This window comes from Amblyomma mixtum, chromosome 5 (genome assembly GCF_055824585.1).
Source record: "Amblyomma mixtum isolate Tamu chromosome 5, ASM5582458v1, whole genome shotgun sequence".
Classification (NCBI taxonomy): Eukaryota; Metazoa; Arthropoda; class Arachnida; order Ixodida; family Ixodidae; genus Amblyomma; species Amblyomma mixtum.
The window spans coordinates 132,587,600-132,608,747 of NC_143016.1; the positions used below are offsets into that span (position 1 = coordinate 132,587,600).

The 21,148-nt window shown below is 43.5% G+C and overlaps 1 protein-coding gene across 1 annotated transcript; it reads right to left on the minus strand.

Moving 5' to 3' along the window:
* Positions 1–924: 924 nt before the first annotated feature.
* LOC149343750 (uncharacterized) lies at positions 925–18,949 on the minus strand. Its single transcript, XM_089547064.1, has 5 exons — positions 18,900–18,949; positions 2,605–2,686; positions 2,278–2,366; positions 2,150–2,190; positions 925–1,220 (listed from the first exon to the last, which is right to left on the minus strand). Exons 1-5 carry the CDS (start codon positions 18,947–18,949, stop codon positions 925–927), a joined length of 558 nt encoding a protein of 185 aa, XP_089403190.1.
* Positions 18,950–21,148: the final 2,199 nt, after the last annotated feature.

Consider the following 21,148-nt stretch of genomic DNA (forward strand, 5'->3'; position numbering starts at 1 on the left):
TAAGCTGCTGAACTTAAGTCTCTGTCTCGTGTTCGAACCCACGAAATTCATAGGACTAGGACCCACGACCTTCACGTGACTCAAACCAACGACCTTGACGGGACTCGAACCCACGAGCTTGACGGGACTTGAACCAACATTTTTTTGCTATTCCTATCATCATTATTACCATCTTCATCACTAATATCACCATTATCATCATCACCGCCGACTATCACTATCGCTATCATCTCTATCATCATTGCTGTCAATAAAACAGTGACTCTCGCTATTACCGTCACTATCATAATCATCATCAACTATCATTAATGCTATCATCACCATCATCATCATCATCACTATCACTCACTCTAATACTAACTCTTGCCCTATCACTATCAGTAGCTATTATTATTATTTTCACTACGATCACTATCTCTATCTCTAGCACTAACTGTCGCCGTGAGTAGCTATTATTATCGCTATCTAATGTTATCACTCACTATCACTAATTTTTTGCCATTTTTTACTACCTATCACTACATTATTAGATATATGTTGCCTATCAACTGTTGCTTAATCAACATTTGCATTTTATTTTAATTGCCATACAACTTATGAATGACAGTTCGTGTGTGCACTTTGGCGGACAGCCTCTGTCTTCAATTTCCGTCCGCGCTAATAATGAGCCAAGAAAGGCTTTCGCCTTAAATTTGTCGCGCTGTCAAGCGCCCTAATGATATAACGTTGTTGAGAGTAGCTTCGGCTGCGACATAATCAGGAGTGGGTTTAGAAGACTGAACATTCAACGGAATGCACATGACATTGAGTATAAATTGTTGTGAAGGTGGCAGGTATAGAGGAATAAACTCTCCTATACAGACACAGTTGTTTCAAGTGTGTGAAATTTATTCGGAAGCAGTTTTGCATCCAAAGATAACCTAATCATCCGCTTTTCTTCCAGCTTTTCTTGAGGCCTTTCTTGAGGGCTTTGTCGACTTGGATTCCCACACCGGTAGATACTCCCGCTGAGACGACGGTCGCCGCGATGGCCTGGAGTAAAACGACGATGAAGGAGTGCTCTGAGTCGTCGCTTCCCGCCAAGGAGGTGTTCAGGGTCTGGAGCGCGTTCAAGGCGTCATCCCGATCTTCGGGAGTAGCGATAGATTGCTTCCCTTGCAGTAGCTTGCCCAGCGTTGTCATGGTTTCTCCAGCCTTCTTGAGAGAGAGCGACTCAGCTCCTAGGGGAAAAAGAAGCCGTGCCTTGTTGCGGCTTTCAAGAGCGCAGATGAGACGGCAGTGCAAGGCTCCCTGATACAAAGGTGCAAATTGCTTCCTGGTAAATTACTTTCACAGCATATACACTGGTACATTGCAAAGGGGAGACCTACCGATGTAACATTAACCGGGCTCAAACCAACTGCGCTTGGTGTACTTGGCAAGTGGGCTTCCATGAACTTCTCTTCTGTATATATTGTATTTTAAAATCGATTCACTTCCGTATAAAGCGCACAAAAATATGATGCGGCTGATAGCAAAGCTTTTGGATAGTATTGCATTGGAATGATGTCAACAGAGCTGAACACCAAGCCAGAAGAATCTGGCCTTGTTTATGTTTGCGGCGACATCAGTCGCTGCTCAAAAACTTGACATGTTTTGCCTTAACCCAATTCCGACAATTCAAGACATGTTTATTCTGAGTAGTTCAACGCACAGCACATTGACCAAAAATGTTAAGACTAAATCAGCGCATATTGTTATTCAGCTCATGTAATTAGCTTTTTCGCGATTATGAGAACATCAGTCAGAGGACTTGTTTAATTTGATGCGCGTATCTGCAGCTGTAAAACTAGGTGGCCGTCGTGTTAGATATTTATTAGTCACAATAAAGCTTTACATTATACGGTTCTGAGCTTTGATCGAAATATTGCTGTAGCGATTGTTTGAACTGAACTGTTAAGGACATTGGGAATGGAATACTCTTTCTCGTCCCATGTAGAAGCAATGAAGGCCTCAGATTTGCAATCTATCGCCTGCGTGTCATGTTTTTCTAAAATGGCATGCAGCTACCATTTACAGCAGAACCAATAAGCCAGCAGAGAAGAAGCGCTTGTCTTCAGAAGCTTTTGATTACATCAACATCTTTGGCAGTAGTTGCACTGGGTCTTACCTTTTTGTGAAATAGACTTCTTGAGCTCATCAATGGGGCCTCTGAGATTCAGAAAGAGAAGAGATAATGGTTATTTTTGTGCACAAATCAAGGTTCAAATAGGAAGAACTCGAAATACGTTTACTTACAGCGTAGCGGCGTCTGCATTATGGGAAACAGATATGGAAGGAAAAGAAAATACAACAAAATTACCGTTTGTAACATGACCATTTTTATACTAAAACAAATAACTCCTTTTGTCATTACCTGCTCTCCCAAAGCTATGCAAGACGGAAGAAGATGTGGAGTTTTTCATGATCGCTTTTGTTAGTATCTGTCCAGCAGCGCTTCTCAGAAGTTAGAGCTTCGACAAGGAACTCAACCATTGCATAAGTTTATTGCTTGCTTTCTATTTTTAATCCAGCCAGAAAAATATGAGCTTAAACAATGCGCGATTCTCTGCACCACAGAATTACGGTCCAGTACGGCGTGATCGTCACTGGCAATTCCATTCGGCTCATGAGCAAAAGTTCACTAATGTGACGGCGATCATAGAGGCTGCATTTGCATGCAGGCAAAAGTTAAACTGAAGAATCATGCAGATGTGGCAGCTGTTTTGCCCCTCTGAGGAACGAAAGGGCTCTAGGAAAAGCCGTTGCGTTTTTTACAGAAGTGAAGAAGAGTTTCCAGTCTCACTGAATGCAATATTTATGAACCGATGTAACTTCAATGTGCTTTTAATTACAAGCTGCAGTCTGCGCTGTTATCTGCATAAACGATGACTGACAAGCGCTCTTGGTTGAACTTTAATAAAGGTTATATTTGAGGCATCAATTGAGCACACACATTGGCAGTTACGAAATTTGGCGGTTACTGAATACTTCTTCTGCATAAGAACGAGGAATCGAGTAGATGGATGATTCTTTTTCAGGCGCTGTAAGGCAGCGTGGTGAGCACGGAACTACAGCTATATGAGAGAGTAAAGCAAAACAAAAGCTAAAGACAAAATAACGGTCAGCCTACTGCATACTGTGATGCTACCCTTTCAATACTTATAATTCACGTTTGTTTTTAAACTTAGTTTAATTATAAGAGAGGAAGAAAAGTCTTCGTGAGCTGTAACTTTTTGGAAATCTGTTCTTGTATGACACTTAAACTACAGCGCTTTTATTCAAAGCGAGTGCCATTGCTAAACCAGTAATGTGATGTCTTGTTTCAAAGCTATCGCATGTGTTCTTATATTTAGGGTTAAGATGGTATCTTTATGACAATGAAAGACTCGCTCCTAGTGGTTTCAGTTCCAGTTCTTTCCGGTGCCCTTGAATGGCGGCAAGCAATACAAAACAGCGGCTTGTGATCGGAATAAGTTTGCACCAGCGTCCACCACCTTGTGTTCGTTAATACGCAGGATGAGTGGAGAACTTTATCGCGGATATCTAGAAACGTTCTATGCCTTGCTGTGCACCAACATGAAACAGAACCACCAGTTAGTGTTCAGCAGACTAATCTACGAGGAGAACCGGCAGCTTTATAATGCGATACACCCAGTATATGATTCATAAGGACACATTATGCACCTTTTGTGGAGGTGAATGCCTAAGAAATGCACAAAAACAGCTCTTGTCCTCCACTTTCTGTCTGGTGGACCTTTAAAATGTGCAAAAGGTAAGTTGAAACAGCTTGGTTGTAGAAAGGTGTTGACTTACAAGAAGACGCCGATAGTGCGAGAAGGACGAGAAGCAGGGTGACCTTCATGACAGCTGGACTGCACAGACGGTTAATCTGCAAAGAATAAAGCATAAAATCAGCTGTGTGAGAAGGATACAGTGACATCTGCTTTCTCACAAGTGGGAATTGAGTAGGAAGAGTAGAAAACGCAGGCTGTTTGTCGAAAGAAAACCCCATAACTCCTTGCCACGCTCTGTTTTGATGGAATCAAATTATTAACATGAAATATTAGCAAATGAAGGAATGATGTTAAAACAAAGCTGCTCGGGACGTCGCTGTACACCCATTGGTAATAGTTGCTCTCACCTACCCGAACAAAGGGGCTCGAGAATGGATGCGAATACGCCTCCCTGTAATCGATCATGCATTTATACCTTGGCGACGACTACTAAAGGGGCGCCATCTGCATTGACCTGAAAAGCACGCAACCGTATTGTAGTGCTCAACAATGTGTTGCGTCCACATCACAATGGCATAGCTTATCATTGTTGCTATCATGACGCCGTTTGTAATAAGGACGTATATGGCATTTTTCTTTTTTTTTCTTGCTTCCCTCGACAATACTCCTTGATTCTGAAGGGTAGCACTACAAGTTTGACGTTGAGAGCAGGTGATATAATGGCTCAAGTACGCATCTCTTTTGTAGCAGATAATCCCGTTTTTTTTTTTGTGGCGATATCATCTTATCTTCAGAAAGCAAGGTTCGACGCCCTCCTGGATCTAAAGAGAAGCAATAAACGCTATAAAATTCAAAGGAATTGACGATGGAGGCATTTAACAAAATTTTTATGAACTAGTTTACTGCTGTTTATCAGGGTATGCACAGAACATTTCGATATGCTGATTCATTAGGGCATCTCATCTTTTTACCTGGACACTGTTCAAACTCCACGCGTTTTATTTTGCATGTTTGATTTTGAGTACGACATGACACAGCCATGAGGGAGCAATCTCATGTAAGAAAATAGATGTCTATGAATGCAGAAAGATGGTTCTGCAACTGGGAGGTTGTGGTACGCTTTCTTTATATTGTCACAACTAATTCGAAATTAAGGGAGTTAGCGGAGGCATTTCATGCTGCGAAATGAAGTATATGGCCTGGGACCATTTCAAGCGCTGAGATAAAAACTGTTGGACAGGTGCCTACAAAAACCAGGTAAATTAGTGCAATGTTCGCCCTCGATTTTCCCACTGACGCCGGTGGTAATAAAGTTGAACGTTTCTGCAGCTTTACAAGTGTGTTTCTGATTCTTATTGTAAAGGAAATAGAATTACCAAGGAATATAAATGCTTCATTGGACATTCAATTGAAGAAAACGATTCATTCAATTGAAGCAGAAAATATAAATATCGCCGTTATTCCTCGACTGCATCATTATTCTGTGAGACCATGTCTCCCGCGTTTTAGTGTTGCCTTCTCTGTAATTATATTCCGGGACGAATAAACGATCTTCGATTAAACATTTTTTGTAGAATTTATCAGAATTCCGGGATTTGAACAGAAGGCTTGAAGTAACACTTGTTTACTAAAAAAAATGCTGGCGGCTCAGAATTGGTAAGCACGAAATATTTTGCAAAACCATAGTTTTCTGCCTATGAGACACCTCCGACACGAAATGAAAGCGCTTGTGAGGTTTTCACAGACCTAGATAGCCAAATATGCGCGTCTTCAACTCTATCATCGTCAATATTATTTTATCTAAAGTATGTTGGCAGTGCATGCTCACGTGACGCATTTCTCCAGCAGTACCAACGCGTATTGTTCCACATCGTGCCGTACTTCTGCAACGATGTTGGCCCTGCCAACGAAGGAAGCCAGCACACATCACTCTGTCACTGCCACCACATAGCTCAAAAACAAAGACAGTGTACAAAGCACAGCGGGAGAGTGAGCGGCTGTTTATTTATTCATTCATACTCTTAGCCCTAACTCGGACCCACACAGGGGTGGACATTGAAACAAACAGCGACTTCCGCAAATAGACAGCAAGCCGTGCTCATGACATACTGTGTGTTATTCTGAGGAAAGCGCAATCAGTACGCACACACAAAAACGCGCGCTCATATACGCATGAGTGCACGCATATGCACACACACACACACACACACACACACACACACACACACACACACACACACACACACACACACGCACGCACGCACACACACACGCACGCACGCACACACGCACGCACGCACGCACACGCACACGCATGCGCGCACACACACACACACGCACACGCACACGCACACACACACGCACACGCACACGCACACGCACACGCACACACACACACACACACGCACACACACACACGCACACGCACACGCACACACACACGCACACGCACACACACACACACACACACACACACACACGCGCGCGCACAAATATATATCGACGGCAAGTGTTACAGGATAAAGCATCATTAGGTTGCAATTTTGCACACTTCAAGACGAGTCTGAACTTTTCGCGATTTGGGGGTAAACCATCATTTTCTGGACGACTATTCTACTGTCGTGCTGTAGATGGAAAGAATGAATGTCTGAAGCAGTCATTCAAAATTTTCACCTCTGCCACGCGCCTACTGCACTTATGACGGGTTACGCTCGATGAATGATCCTTGATATAACGCTGTTTGGCGACGTGTACCAAGGCGTTTATTGTCATGGAACAGATGCAGGCGCTTTTTTTTTCTTCTGTGCTCGAGGAAAGACAAGTCCACTCCTGCGTAACGTGAGTAAAGAGATTTTTGCATGCGATAGCACTAACATACGATACGCAAAGCACGCCGCTGGATTTGTTATAATCTCAGAGAATTTTGGTATGCGGATGTCATGCATGCTTCACATCCGTATTCCAATATAAGACGGACGAAAATAACGAGGCGCGTTCGGCTCCTGCGATAGCTTAGTGCTCTTGCGCAGCGGCATGCGAAGTTCACCTATTCGCACCACCGTGGGTTCGACTCCCAGATGTGGAGATTAATTTCGATATTAGTTTCAACTTAACGTGATGTCGCTGATACTAGGAAACCGCACAAGATCCATAGATAACACGATTCTTGACCGGTTCTGGTGAGCGTATTAGTGCTCTTGCGCTAATATACCCCCGTTTTAACTGACTTTCAATCTCTAGCAGTTCTTTGATGTACTAGTTCGATAGACTTTCTATAACTCTAGACACCCGGAAAAAAATTCAGCAGGCGCTTTGTTGACCTAAAGCGCGGAGAGGCGAAAGCCTTAAGCGTAGTGTTGCTGCTAGTGTGACTGATGTGTGGTTACAGTTTTAAGCTTCGCCTCTGAGTGTGGAACGCGATACCGTCTTGCAACGCTGCCACGGAGTCCACAGAACGCCATCGCCCGTTCGGCTCTACGTCTTTCTCGACGGTAAATTGGTTTTTGAGGAAAGGAAATGTATCTGTCTCGCATATCTCGGTGGACACCTGAACCTCGCCTTAAGGGAAGGGAGGAAGATGGGAGTGAACGAAGACACCGTATTCACTAGACGCGCCTTTGTTCATTCCAAACCATCGAGCTGGCATGGCGGAGTGGAAGCGTGCTCGTCACGCACTCCGGAGACAGTGGTTCGATTCCCGAACTCGACCAAAGTCCTTCTCTGTTTTATTTATTTATCTGGTCTGAATAGAAAGCTTAATTAGGCTAACTAATTAATTAAGCACTGAACTAAACTCAGTCCCACTTAGTTGGAGCATCACTATACGATCCCTTTAATTGGTTGCATGGTTACTAGCCAAAGTACAATTGGCCGTGTTTGAAATTGGCGCACTGTGACGTCACGACCGTTTCGACCAACTGAAAAGCGTGACATTTCTGTCGACAACTGCTGCTTACAACGATGAGGCATTAAAGGCTTCCGCCTTAAAAAAGCACGCAGAGTCTTACTGAGGGAAGCTCAAGGAGAAGAATGCAAGGCTAACCTGATTTGTGAACAGCTACTCTAAATTTTAAAATTTATGAATTAGAATTTTATCGGCACATTTGTATTCTTGAAGTTCCAGATTTGAACTATAAACCAGATATCAACAAGAAAGGTTTCAAATAATGTTATTTGTTCACATCCAGGCACAGAAATAAAATTAAAGCAAGAATCAGCAAGGAAGAATTTTACAGAATACAATTATGTTAAATTAACCATAGACACTACAAAGACGAAATGGACTTGGGCACGATATGAGTTTAAAACAGAAGATAATTGTTGGCTCCTTCTAGAAACTGAGTGGATGCTGAAAAATGGCTCGGGAAGTCGCAGCAAGCACGGACCTATAACGTGATCAGGTAATCTGTCGGAATGTGCCACTTCGCTGGCCGCTGGACTAACGTGCATAAAGATGATTGCAAGCGGCTCTTATCATTAATTGTACATAGACGGACTGATGGTGATGGCACATCATACTTTAAGAAAAAGAAGTCATACCCATGGTACTCTAAACAATGCTAATCACGCACTGACGTATATTGCCTAACAAAATTATAGCGAGTAAGTAACCAGACCCACTTTACTGCAAAAAAAAAAAATACTAGTTCTAGTCACTTACTCGAATAAGTCAAGAACAAGACCGGAACGTCAGGCGCTGCCTGACGTTCTAGTTAGGCAGCGCTTGGATGCGCCTGGGGTTTTCGATCTAATTGAGGTGTTGGCGCATATGAAGTGCAGCTTTATTTTTTTTTAAATCGTAGATGCGTGCTCCCAGAGCGCACATTTAGTTTCAGTTATCTATTGAGCTTAGTTTATTCGCCAAACCGTCGTTAGACTCCCAGAGATTTATCAGTAAAAATTGGAAAGACACAGAAGTTTGAAATGACACGAACGCTCTGTGCGATGTATTTTTGGAGATGCGCAGTCGTATTTATATTTTTTATGAAGACGGGGGTCTCAAATGTCTTCAAAATGAGTTCTGGCATGCCTGTCATATCCCATTTTGTCGTTTGAGAAGGTCAACTAGACTACACCATTGTATGAGTATCATAACGCAGGTCTCCAACTACGGAACACAAAAAATAATGCAAATTCAATGCCGCTTCGCTGTTAGCGGCTCACGGAAGGTAGTACATATTTGCATACTAAATTACGCACTTTCAGCATGTGTTAATGGCGTTCTGATCTTTCTGATTCAAATTATATAATCCTTACTAAAGAATATATGTCAAAAACACATGTGTCTGCCGAATCATGAGAGGGGTTTAGTTCGTTGTGGTTTTGCACTTGCACGGCGCAGAACTTGTCTGAGTGCGGCCACTGGAAATACTGTGGATGCAATTGTCGTAGCAAATTATTTCGAATTAAAACTTGGACCGAATATATTGTGCAAGACAAACAGGTCTCTCACCGCGCTGAGCATTTGGTGATCAGAAGCAGGGCGCACTCAATAGCTGAGTCATTTAAAAACGCGTCACATGCGCTTACAAGAGAGTTTACTGAAACGATGGTGATCAAGTGCGGATGAAAAATTAAATCAGTATGGCCTACTCTGCGACAGATTTCTATGCCTTGCGCATAGAAATCTTCAACCTAAAAGCTGGTTAGGTCTCTTTAGTAGGACGTGTCGGGCAATATCTCGTTACCACTTCTGTGCGCCTTATGTCTGAGTATTCAGGATCCGTAGCCCATTGCCCTAGCCCTCATCCCCATTGCCCTAGAACTAATCGCAAGGACTCCCAATATCACATGTATTGCCGAAAATGCACTAAAACCACAAGTGACAGTAAATGCTCTAGCGTGCCGTCTCGAAGTTCAGGGAAAGGCAACAGTGACAGCATGAGGGATGTCGAGCATGTTTAATGAGAGATTTCATTACTGTATACACCAGTGTCGTCAATAGAGCACGGACTAATAGATTCCAATCACCACGGAGGTAAGGCGAAACCTCCGCGCTGATCATAAAGGGCAAAACAGCAGATTATTGGATTATCGCTAAGGCCCACCATGAGGTTCGCGGCGTTGACAGCCTTTGAACATGCTAAAACAAAATTCAACAATAAATTATTTTGTAAGGTGCACCTTATTTCGGTAAAATGCAAACGCTTTTTAGAATAAGCCAATGGCCAAAAGCTAAAAAAAAATAGCTTGAAGATGCTTGTGACTCAGCTACTTCGAAATGCTACGGTATGAGCGGTTGCCATCGCTGCAGAAGAAAAAACAACTGCGTAGCTACTAATTTTTGGGCAACCCTTGACTTGACAATGAAAGAATGTGACTGTATGCAGCACGGAGGCAGTAGTCACATTCCCTAACAATGGCCAATAATACCAAACCTTGCCTACAACCTTCGCCTGGGAGGGAATTTTTGAAGATTATGCTCTCATACCTAGAAGTTAGAGGCTTGAACATAAGAGTTTAGCCTTAGAGTGGACTTTTTTGTTTTTATTGTTTTTATGGACTAAAAGACAGCAATGATCATGCTCCAACAGCCAGCTACAATGATCTTTCTTTCCTCTTCTATCTCGCCCTCTCATTCCACCTTTTCTCAAGTAAAGTGTCCAACCGGGCATTTCCTGGCAAACCTTCCTGCCTCTCCTTTCTTCTCTTTCTCTACTTGGCCATCGATTAAACACCGACATCACATGCGGCTATTTCCGTTTGATGTCCGCAGCCTATCTCGATGTGCAAAGGCTAACGAACCAAGCACAATACCCACGCACGCAGGCCAGTCCATCGTGTCCGCACGCACATATTTCCTTCATAAGAAATAATAGCAGGAGGACAGTGGCTGAGCGCGTGCTCCTACGAAACTGCCCCACTTAAGGGGCAGCTCGATACGCAGCAGTATTCAGAGGCGATAACGAAGCACACTCATAATGTTTGAAGCTTTCGAAACAAAGGAAGTGCCTATCAACTGCCCAACGGCTTTTGATCGCCTATAGCGCCTTACCTGTGTTGGAATGTGATGGCTTAGCTTGACACGCTGTTAGTTTGATGCGTGAAGTAAGATATACATCTGATTGCCACTACCGAGAAACTGAAGTCAAACGTTTCTTTACCACACGAAGCGCGCCCAGTACGGAATATCACATCCGATATTGGATATACACCAGGACAAACACCTGGTTATGTCGCATGCGTGAAGTTCTATGCTGTGAGACACCTTTCGCAGCCGAAAGTTGGGCTAGTGGTATTTATTCTGCCGTATATAAAGAAGAGTCTTGACACGTGCCTTAGAGCACGCTGAGTCATGGTATTAGTAAATAACTTTGTCACGTAAATATAACGCAGTTCAGTGGCTTTTGTGGCTTCTTCTCAAGCATTTAGGCTTGATTCTACACAATTGTGTTGCCGAGAGGTACTGAAATGCGTTAATTATTTGCCAGTATGAGGTTAAAAGCCTGGTTAAACGTTTGCATTGTTTTCTTCCAACCACCCACACACCCGGAATTTCCTCCGACCTTCATTTCCGGACTTTTATACTGCAGGTTCAATTATTAATTAAGCAAACCTACAGCTAAACATTGCGTTTTATTGCAATAATAAATGAAAGCTGAATGTAATTAAAGATCTAGATGTCTGGAGGGGTAGAAGGAAGGAGGGGTACGGGCGCCTTTTGGTTTTCAGCTGATAGTCTGGCAACACAAAAGGAAGTTTTGCTGTCTTCCGATCCCTGACAGCAAAGAGGCAGCGAACCAGCGTCAAAATCACGGCCCTAGTTGCTGCCCAAGCTGCCCAAGATGCTCCCGTTGCAGACTCTGCCAATGGATTCTAAACCCACGTTGCGATCGACTGTCGGTTCTCTCCCACCTGCAACGGCAGTAGAGAATAGGCTGGTGGTATGCTCGGCTCCGTCAAAACTCTGAAACTATTCTCAGCTTGCCATCATGCCCGGCGCCCTTGCCACTGAACAGTTCCTAAAAATTTCGCACGCGTTATCTTGGTCAGTGCGGCCTAGTTAAAGCAGGCATAAAAAGTATACAGTTATAAAGCTCTAAAGCTGCAAGTAAAAATTACGAGGAACTTTAGCGGCTAAAGTGCTGAAAGGCGAAAGCCTGAGTGCTGCATTCTGCTACGTGATTGTTCACTGCACATTTTGTTGGTGCATTAATTAAGTGCCAATTAATGACGCTTAAGCTTCGCCTTTAGAAGTGGAACGCGAGAGCGTGTTGTAGCGCTGCCACGGAGTCCAAGGAACGCCACCACCCGTTCGGCGCGATGCGTTGCCCTTTGAACGCAACTCTTTTTGAGGAAAGGAAATGGGGCTGTAATTCTCAGTCATCTCGGTGGACACCTCAGCCGCACCGTACAGGAAGGGAGGAAGTGTGAGTGAAAGAAGAAAGAGGGGCCGTAATGAAGAAAATGAAAATTGTATTTGAGGAAAGGAAATTACGCATTAACTGTCTCACATGTCTGAGTAGACACTAGTCGAAAATTGTATTTGAGGAAAGGAAGTTGCGCAGTAACTGTCTCACATATTTCGGTGGACACCCGTCAAAATTCGGGCGCGGTGACGTCACGACAATTTGGACCAATCTGAAACGCGGACAATTACGCCTTGCTCGTCGGTAAATTGGTTTCTGAGGAAAGGAAATGTATCTGTCTCTCATATCTCAGTGGACACCTAAACCTCACCGTAACGGGAAGGGAGGAAGATGGGAGTGAACGAACACACCGTATTCACTAGACGCACCTTTGTTCATTCAAAACCATCATGCTGGCATGGCGGAGTGGAAGCGTGCTCGACTCGCACTCCGGAGACCGGGGTTCGATTCCCAAGCTCGGCAAATTTCTTACTTGGTTTTATTTATTTGTCTGGTCGGACTAGAAAGGTTAATTAGACTAATTAGTTAGGTAAGCAATTAACTAAACTCAAACCTACTTGGAGCATCACTATACGACCCCTTTAATTGGTTGCATGGTTAGTAGCCAAAGTACAATTGGCCCCGATTGAAATTCGCGCACTGTGACGTGACGACCGTTTCGACCAACTGAAAAGCGTGACATTCTCTGTCGACAGCTCCTGCTTACAACGATGAGGCATTAAAGGCTTCCGCCTTAAAAGTGTGAATCTACAATAAATGTTCATTACTTATGTTTAAAGAATCACTGGGGAAAATGAAAAAAAAAATGGAAATCCACATTTCATTACTCATTTACTCAAGAGCCCAATATATTATCACTAACAATATATTGTCACTAAGGGTTACTAATTAGGTACTAACTAGCAACTAGCGACCATAGTAAGTAAAAAAATTCAGGGGGCACTTTGACTGTCTAAAGTGCGTAGAGGCGAAAGCGTTTTCCGCGCCACTTTCAGTGCTTCTGTGGCACTGGTGGCGTCACATGTAATTGAGTACTAATTACTAAGTGATGACAAATCACTAATTAATGGTTAATTACTTATTAATGCCTGAATACTAATTAACTGCTAATTAAGGGCAAGCTTAAGCTTCGCCTTTAGGAGTGGAACGCGACAGCGTGTTGTAGCGCTGCCAGGGAGTGCACGGAATGCCACCACCCGTTCGGCGCGATGCCTTGCCGTTTCAACGCAACGGTTTTTGAGGAAAGGAAATGGCGCAGTAAATCTCTGTCATCTCGGTGGACACCTGAACCGCACCATAGAGGAACGGAGGAAGTGGGAGTAAAAGAAAGACGAAAATGGCCCGTAATGAAGAAAATGAAAATTGTATTTGAGGAAAGAAAATTACGCAGTAACTGTCTCACATATCTCGGTGGACACCCGTCAAAATTCAGAGGGGGGGGGGGGTGCACTTGTTTGACCTAAAGTGTGGTCACTGATGTGTGGTTAAGATGTTAAGCTTCGCCTCTAAGAGTGGAACGCGAGAGCGTCTTGCAACGCTGCCAGGGAGTCCATAGAACGCCATCGCCCATTCGGTTCTACGCCTCGCTCGTCGGTAAATTGGTTTTTGAGGAAAGGAAATGTATTTCTCTCTCATATCTCGGTGGACACCTAAACCTCGCCGGAAGGGAAGGGAGGAGGATGGCAGCGAGCGCAGACACCGTATTCACTAGACGTGCCTTTGTTTATTCCAAACCATCGAGCTGGCATGGCGGAGTGTATAGCATGCTCGTCTCGCACTCCGAAGACCGGGGTTCGATTCCCGAGCTCGACCAATTTCTTACTAGGTTTTATTTATTTATATGGCCTGACTAGAGAAGTTAATTAAGCTAATTGGGTAATTAAGCAATTAACTAAGCTCAGTCCCACTTACTTGGAGCATCACTATATGGTCCCTTCAATTGGTTGTATGGTTACTAGTTAAAGTACAATTGGCCCCGTTTGAAATTGGCGCACTGTGACGTCACGACCGTTTCGACCAACTGAAAAGCGTGACATTCTCTGTCGACAAGTGCTGCTTACAACGATGAGACATTAAAGGCTTTCGCCTTAAAAAGCTACCAAGGACCACCTTTACTAACTATACCTTGAATATGGTAAAGTAGTAAAACGAAGTCGCATTTAGTAACGGCTGCACTTGCTATCTTTTTACTGCCTTTTTACTAACTTTTTTTAAGACTGAATATTCAAGAAGAGGGTGGACCACAGATTTTTAGATTAGAAGTTTTGTTTCTTTAGGGGCCTGAGACAGCATACGTCAAGATACGCAAGTTAATTCAAGGCTTTACACTGATTTCAATGAATGTGTTCTGGCCATAACTTATTCGTAAAAGTTGCTCCCAGATGCTTGAAATTAGAAACTGTTCAGTAATGACCCTTTGAAAGTGCCGTTGAAAAACTGGAGGAGTATGTTTGTTGATGAAAGCAAGGACGACAGTTTTCTGGAAGTTTAAACTCATCTTCCACTTGTCGCACCAAGCACAGACATTTGAGAAGGTGTCAGTAAAGCGTTAGTCATCCTGGTGGTTATCAATGGGACAATACATGAAGCTGTCATCGGCAGAGGCGACACTGAGATCTGATGTTGCACAGAAGGTCGTTTATATAAAACAAAAAAAGAAGCTGGCCACTTACAGAGGCTTTGGGGACTCCAGAAATCACATCGTTGGCAGAGGATGCCGCGTTTTTTAAGGAAATGAATTGTGAATGTTCAGTGAGAAAACTTGAAATCCAATTAACAAGGCTAGCATTATTTAGAATAGATTGCAGTTTTTTTACATATCTGTAGTGAGGTGCTGTATCAAATGCTCTACGCAAATCTATAAATATGGCGTCAACTTGACACCGAGATTTGACCCCCTATGCTAGTATTAGCCGAGATTCGTGTTTATAACAACTGCGGTCATAAGAAATACCTGAGAGCGTTCTGGTTGTCCACGTTTTATTGCACCCAGTGTTTTAAAATTAGTTGCAAAAATCTACATTTCTCTGCACTTGCGAAGCTTATGACTGCGCGGATTGTTCATTCTTTGGCTATCGATCGATTAAAATCTCTTTCCATAAAAGAAAAATGCCATAGCTTGGATAACCGCGTTCCATATCACGTTAAATGCCCATGTTAGAATTTTTGACGCGTTATGAATATAATTTAGCTTAAAGAGAATGCAGAAAGAAAAACCTAGGACAAATATTCGTGAGAACAGAACTGACGTTTCGGGGCGTTTGAAACCTTCTTATTCAGCTGCAGCAGTTCCAGGAAAGGGATTGCTGCCATGTGAATTAGTTAAGTGAAGTGTGCGAACATTTTTAGTCGCGAGGTAGAGGGGTCTGCCTCCGCGCTGTCTTGAACACGTTGTACGTAAAGAGGGCAAAACACATGCCTAAAACAACCAAACTGTCTGTTTTGCCGCTCCCAAAGCCGCTGCACCCAAGAAGGCAAAAAATGATGACTGAAATTCTATGAGTTTAACTGCATATGTTAACATCCAGACCATTTTTAACCAAATATTATCGCTAGTTATTGCGTGTTGAGCCCGAAACACGCTCAGAACGTGTTCTAGACGTGCGTTTTGCCCTCTGTACACTGATTATATGCATCCTTAAGAGATATTTTCGTTCTCACTGGGCTTTCTATCTGAAGGGATTTTAAAAGCAGCTGCTTTACTGAACTGGCCACGGTGTCAACAACGCTGATGCTTTATATTCGACTCGAAGGTAGCCCTCGTAATGCTCCACGATCGCACGGCGCTCTCAGTGGAAGTTTAGAACATCGTTCCTGTGCTAGGGTGGTGTTTGTAGGAAAATTTTTTTTTTTTTTGCCATGTAGCTGGTGGGACACTCAGCACAATGAAGTTAGTAGACGACACCGGGATCTCGTCAATTTGATGCGTGGTCTTTCCGCCGTGACATATTGCACCCATTGGTGCACGGTGCGTGGTTAATGACACAGCTGGGTTCCTTTCTTTAGAAAGAGGCTTGCAATTCTAAAATTTGTGTTTTCACGCATGCTATGATGATTCGGGTTGTTTTGGAGACTTCGGAGGCTCACCTTTCGGCTTGCTCCTAGGATGGTAGGACTACCGGTCAGATAAAGTTCTTCACGTAGCCGTTGCGGTGCCCAGCCGCCAGGACTTTTACTTCCTTCGGCTTTCGCAAGAAGTTTGAGAAGCAGATTGCTTCACTCCTGACAGCACAATAGACACAATGGTTGCTTTATGGGATGACAGGTGGTTTGATGTGACAATTAGTAGCGATCAGTGTGAGTGGGTTTCCTATGCACATAAGATACGAACGAGGGATCGTATTTGCTTGACGACGTCAAAGAAAAGGGAGGTGCTGGTGTATTATTCAATGGAGAACCTGATGAACATTTTACAAACTGAAGGCGGATGGAAAAGCCTTACTACGCGGATTCTTCAGGTTGGTAAAACAATCATCCATGTGCCGGAGGAACACCCTGGAACCCTTCGTCAACCCATAAAAGCTGTTCGCTAAATCTCTCGGTCACCAGGTTCGCAGCTGAAACTGAGCCGCCATCTCTATACGCGCCGTGAAGCAAGATTTTAAAACGCTAGACCGAGAAAATATTAGCACGGCGCCAGCTTTGTACTGTTGGCAGTCGCGAAAACATTCTAAAGAATCTGGGAGCGCTCGCTATGTCTTCTTTGGTGAAATACCCGGCTTGAGAAATTTATGACGAAGTCGCGGTTGCAAGGTTCCTGTAATCATCCAGCACTACACTAGCAGGGGATATTTTATTCTTACGTTGTCACAACAGGCAGGAACGGTTAAATGCTTAACAGTTCGCCTCTTGTCGTCTCAATCTAAGCAGCGCAGCTATTGTCAAAATGAAGGACTACGTAGACAATCACAACCATTTCTATCACTATGGCGGCCAGGACAATTTTATATTTTTATCAACAGCGAACATTGCTTTGCATAAAAAGTGTAACATGCTAGTAGGCAGGTGTTGGGTTAGCCCTGCACGCATTATTAGAAACTTATTGTAGGATGTTGTCTTAACAAAAATTCAGGGCGGCACTTTGTTGCCCTTGTTTGTTTGTGTTGACCTTGGTTGTGTGGTTAAGATGTGAATAAAGTACACAATGTTTGTTAATATTAAATGCTGGAGACACTGGAGGGCATTTGGGAGGCATCCGTCTCATTCGACGCTTTTCTGCGAACACTCTCCAGCGTCCTAGAAAAGGAGAACTACATATGCGCTGGCAGGAAGTAGCGTACCATTTTTCTTCGTACAAAAGCTAGCGCAAAAACACGACACACACAAGAAAGGTAGACAGGACAACGCGCTACTGACAACTGATCCTTTATTGGAAAGAAACACGTAATATATAGGCACACCGTCAACTCACCTATCAGCTGCAGCAAACGTCACAATGATGTAAAAGGTCATAAAAGCGATAAAAGACACAAAGACTGAAAACACGACGTAGCTAAAAAACGATAAAAAATGACGAAAGAACATTAAAAGCATGACCCGTGGTGTATAAGGCCAAAGAAACATGACTGACAGGAATTCAACAGGATGATAACAAAACGATATTGCATAAAAAACGTAACAAATGCAGTAAAAGAAAAACACATGAAACAAGAAAAACCTGATAAAAAGCCTGTGAGCTGAACACTTGAGATTACATTGAGGGGGAAAAAAACCTGTACACATGCTCGCCTCAGGAAAACCTTTCTAAAAAGCATTCTTCAGTTTTATACAAGAAGATAGATGCATCGCTAACAGCATTCGCGCCCTTTTTTCTTATCAGAAAAGCTTCTTTTAATTCACGGGACACTCGATCATGGCCTCTACCTAAAACAACGGTTTTTTCCAGAATGGGCCCGCAAGAGTTTTGTTCACAGTCCTTGCAATGAAGAGGCAGATTCGAACCTGTTCCTGTCCCCATCGAACGTTCATGCTCCCTCAACCTTTCATTCAGGCAACGCCCCGTTTGACCAACATACACTTTTCCACACGTGAGTGGGACCTGATACACAACCCTTTCACTGCATTCCACGTACCTACGTGTATGTCTGGTTCCACAGGATCTTTCTGCTCTCTTTTCCGAGTTCACACGAGGACACAACGAGGCTAGCTTACAGGGAGCGGAGAATACAACTGGAACCTTAAACTTTGTTGCAACTTTTTTAGATTATGGGCAACGCGGTGAGAGTAGGGAACCACTTCTGGCTTAATTCTTTCTTCAACAAGTTCAGGCCGCTTCCGTTCCACGCCTTTTATGCTATGAAGAAGGGACTCCACCACACTTGTCAGGACAGACTGTGGGAAGCCTGCATCCTGAAGCCTTAGCATCTGAGACTGGAAGCTTATTTTCATAGCATGGCAACAGGACTTCGCAATGGCGGCCTTTAAACCTGACATGGCAATGGCTCGCTTCACAGTCTTAGAGTGCGCCGATTTATAAGACAAGAATCCCTTCTGGGCACGAGGGTGGTACATCCAGCACATCTTCTCACTGCTTATGGAAAGTTCCAGGTCTAAAAACTGTAATTTATCACTTTCCGGTTGCTCCTGTGTAAATTCCGATCCTTCTCCGTTCTGACTAAAAATTCTTAAAATCTCGTTAACTGTGCCTAAGTAACTGTGTGTGGAAAGTGATAAATTACAGTTTTTAGACCTGGAACTTTCCATAAGCAGTGAGAAGATGTGCTGGATGTACCACCCTCGTGCCCAGAAGGGATTCTTGTCTTATAAATCGGCGCACTCTAAGACTGTGAAGCGAGCCATTGACATGTCAGGTTTAAAGGCCGCCATTGCGAAGTGCTGTTGCCATGCTATGAAAATAAGCTTCCAGTCTCACATGCTAAGGCTTCAGGATGCAGGCTTCCCACAGTCTGTCCTGACAAGTGTGGTGGAGTCCCTTCTTCATAGCATAAAAGGCGTGGAACGGAAGCGGCCTGAACTTGTTGAAGAAAGAATTAAGCCAGAAGTAGTTCCCTACTCTCACCGCGTTGCCCATAATCTAAAAAAAGTTGCAACAAAGTTTAAGGTTCCAGTTGTATTCTCCGCTCCCTGTAAGCTAGCCTCGTTGTGTCCTCGTGTGAACTCGGAAAAGAGAGCAGAAAGATCCTGTGGAACCAGACATACACGTAGGTACGTGGAATGCAGTGAAAGGGTTGTGTATCAGGTCCCACTCACGTGTGGAAAAGTGTATGTTGGTCAAACGGGGTGTTGCCTGAATGAAAGGTTGAGGGAGCATGAACGTTCGATGGGGACAGGAACAGGTTCGAATCTGCCTCTTCATTGCAAGGACTGTGAACAAAACTCTTGCCGGCCCATTCTGGAAAAAACCGTTGTTTTAGGTAGAGGCCATGATCGAGTGTCCCGTGAATTAAAAGAAGCTTTTCTGATAAGAAAAAAGGGCGCGAATGCTGTTAGCGATGCATCTATCTTCTTGTATAAAACTGAAGAATGCTTTTTAGAAAGGTTTTCCTGAGGCGAGCATGTGTACAGGTTTTTTTCCCCCTCAATGTAATCTCAAGTGTTCAGCTCACAGGCTTTTTATCAGGTTTTTCTTGTTTCATGTGTTTTTCTTTTACTGCATTTGTTACGTTTTTTATGCAATATCGTTTTGTTATCATCCTGTTGAATTCCTGTCAGTCATGTTTCTTTGGCCTTATACACCACGTGTCATGCTTTTAATGTTCTTTCGTCATTTTTTATCGTTTTTTAGCTACGTCGTGTTTTCAGTCTTTGTGTCTTTTATCGCTTTTATGACCTTTTACATCATTGTGACGTTTGCTGCAGCTGATAGGTGAGTGACGGTGTGCCTATATATTACGTGTTTCTTTCCAATAAAGGATCAGTTGTCAGTAGCGCGTTGTCCTGTCTACCTTTCTTGTGTGTGTCGTGTTTTTGCGCTAGCTTTTGTACGAAGAAAAATGCACCAACTAGCCCAGCAACAAGTGTTACTTAGCGTACCATTAGGACGCTCGGCTGCGGAACGGAAGGATGATGGTGCGAACACCACCGTGCACAAAGATTTTTTTTCTGGTCTGACTAGAAAAGCGTGACAACGCTGCTGACAACCTTCTTCTGACAACCTTCTGTCGACAACGATGAGGCATTAAAGGCTTTCGCCTTAATGAGAAATGCATACACTATAAGTAGGTCCGCTTTACTTCCCATCTTTTATGGCAGTTTCAGGCGCGACATTATCATATCTCGAACTCGCTTGAAAAACCAAAGGTCCCTTCGTCTTAAGCGTCACGTATTTTCAGGAGTGGCTTGAAACAACTACACTTCTAACGAACGGATATGACACTGAGTAGAAAGAGTTGTGCAGGAGATAGGGATAGAATTATTACAGGAATTAACACTCTTTGACGATAGGCCTGTTGTTTCAAATCTGACAAGTTTATTTGCAAGCGTCTCTAAAGTTCTAGAAAAACATCATCATCCGCTTTTCTTCCAGCTTTTTTTCAGGCCTTTCTTGAGGGCTTTGTCAATTTCGATTCCCACGCCAGTAGATACTCCCGCTGAGACTGCGGTAAACGCGATGGCCTGGAGTAAAACAACGATGAAGGAGTGCTCTGAGTCGTCACTTCCTGCCAAGGAGGTGTTCGGGGTCTGAAGAGCATTTAAGGCGCTATCCCGGTCTTCCGGAGTAGCGAAGGATAGCTCTCCTTGCTGTAACTTGTCCAGCGTGGTCATGGTTTCTCCTGCCTTTTTAAGAGACGGCGACTCATCTCCTGGGGAGAGAAAAAAAAGCCGCTCATTGCTACACCATTCAAGGACGATGGTGAGCAGTGTTGAGCTCCCTGATACAACGATAGAAATTTACTTCCAGGTGCATTAGTTTTGTGACACATTATCTGCTACAATGCAAAAGGAATTCTTACAGAGCCAATACTCATCGTGCTCAAACCGATTACACTTCGTAAACTTGACAATTAAAGACCAACTGCTATATAAGCAGTTGAAAAAGCGGCACACGATTATGAAAAGATCAGC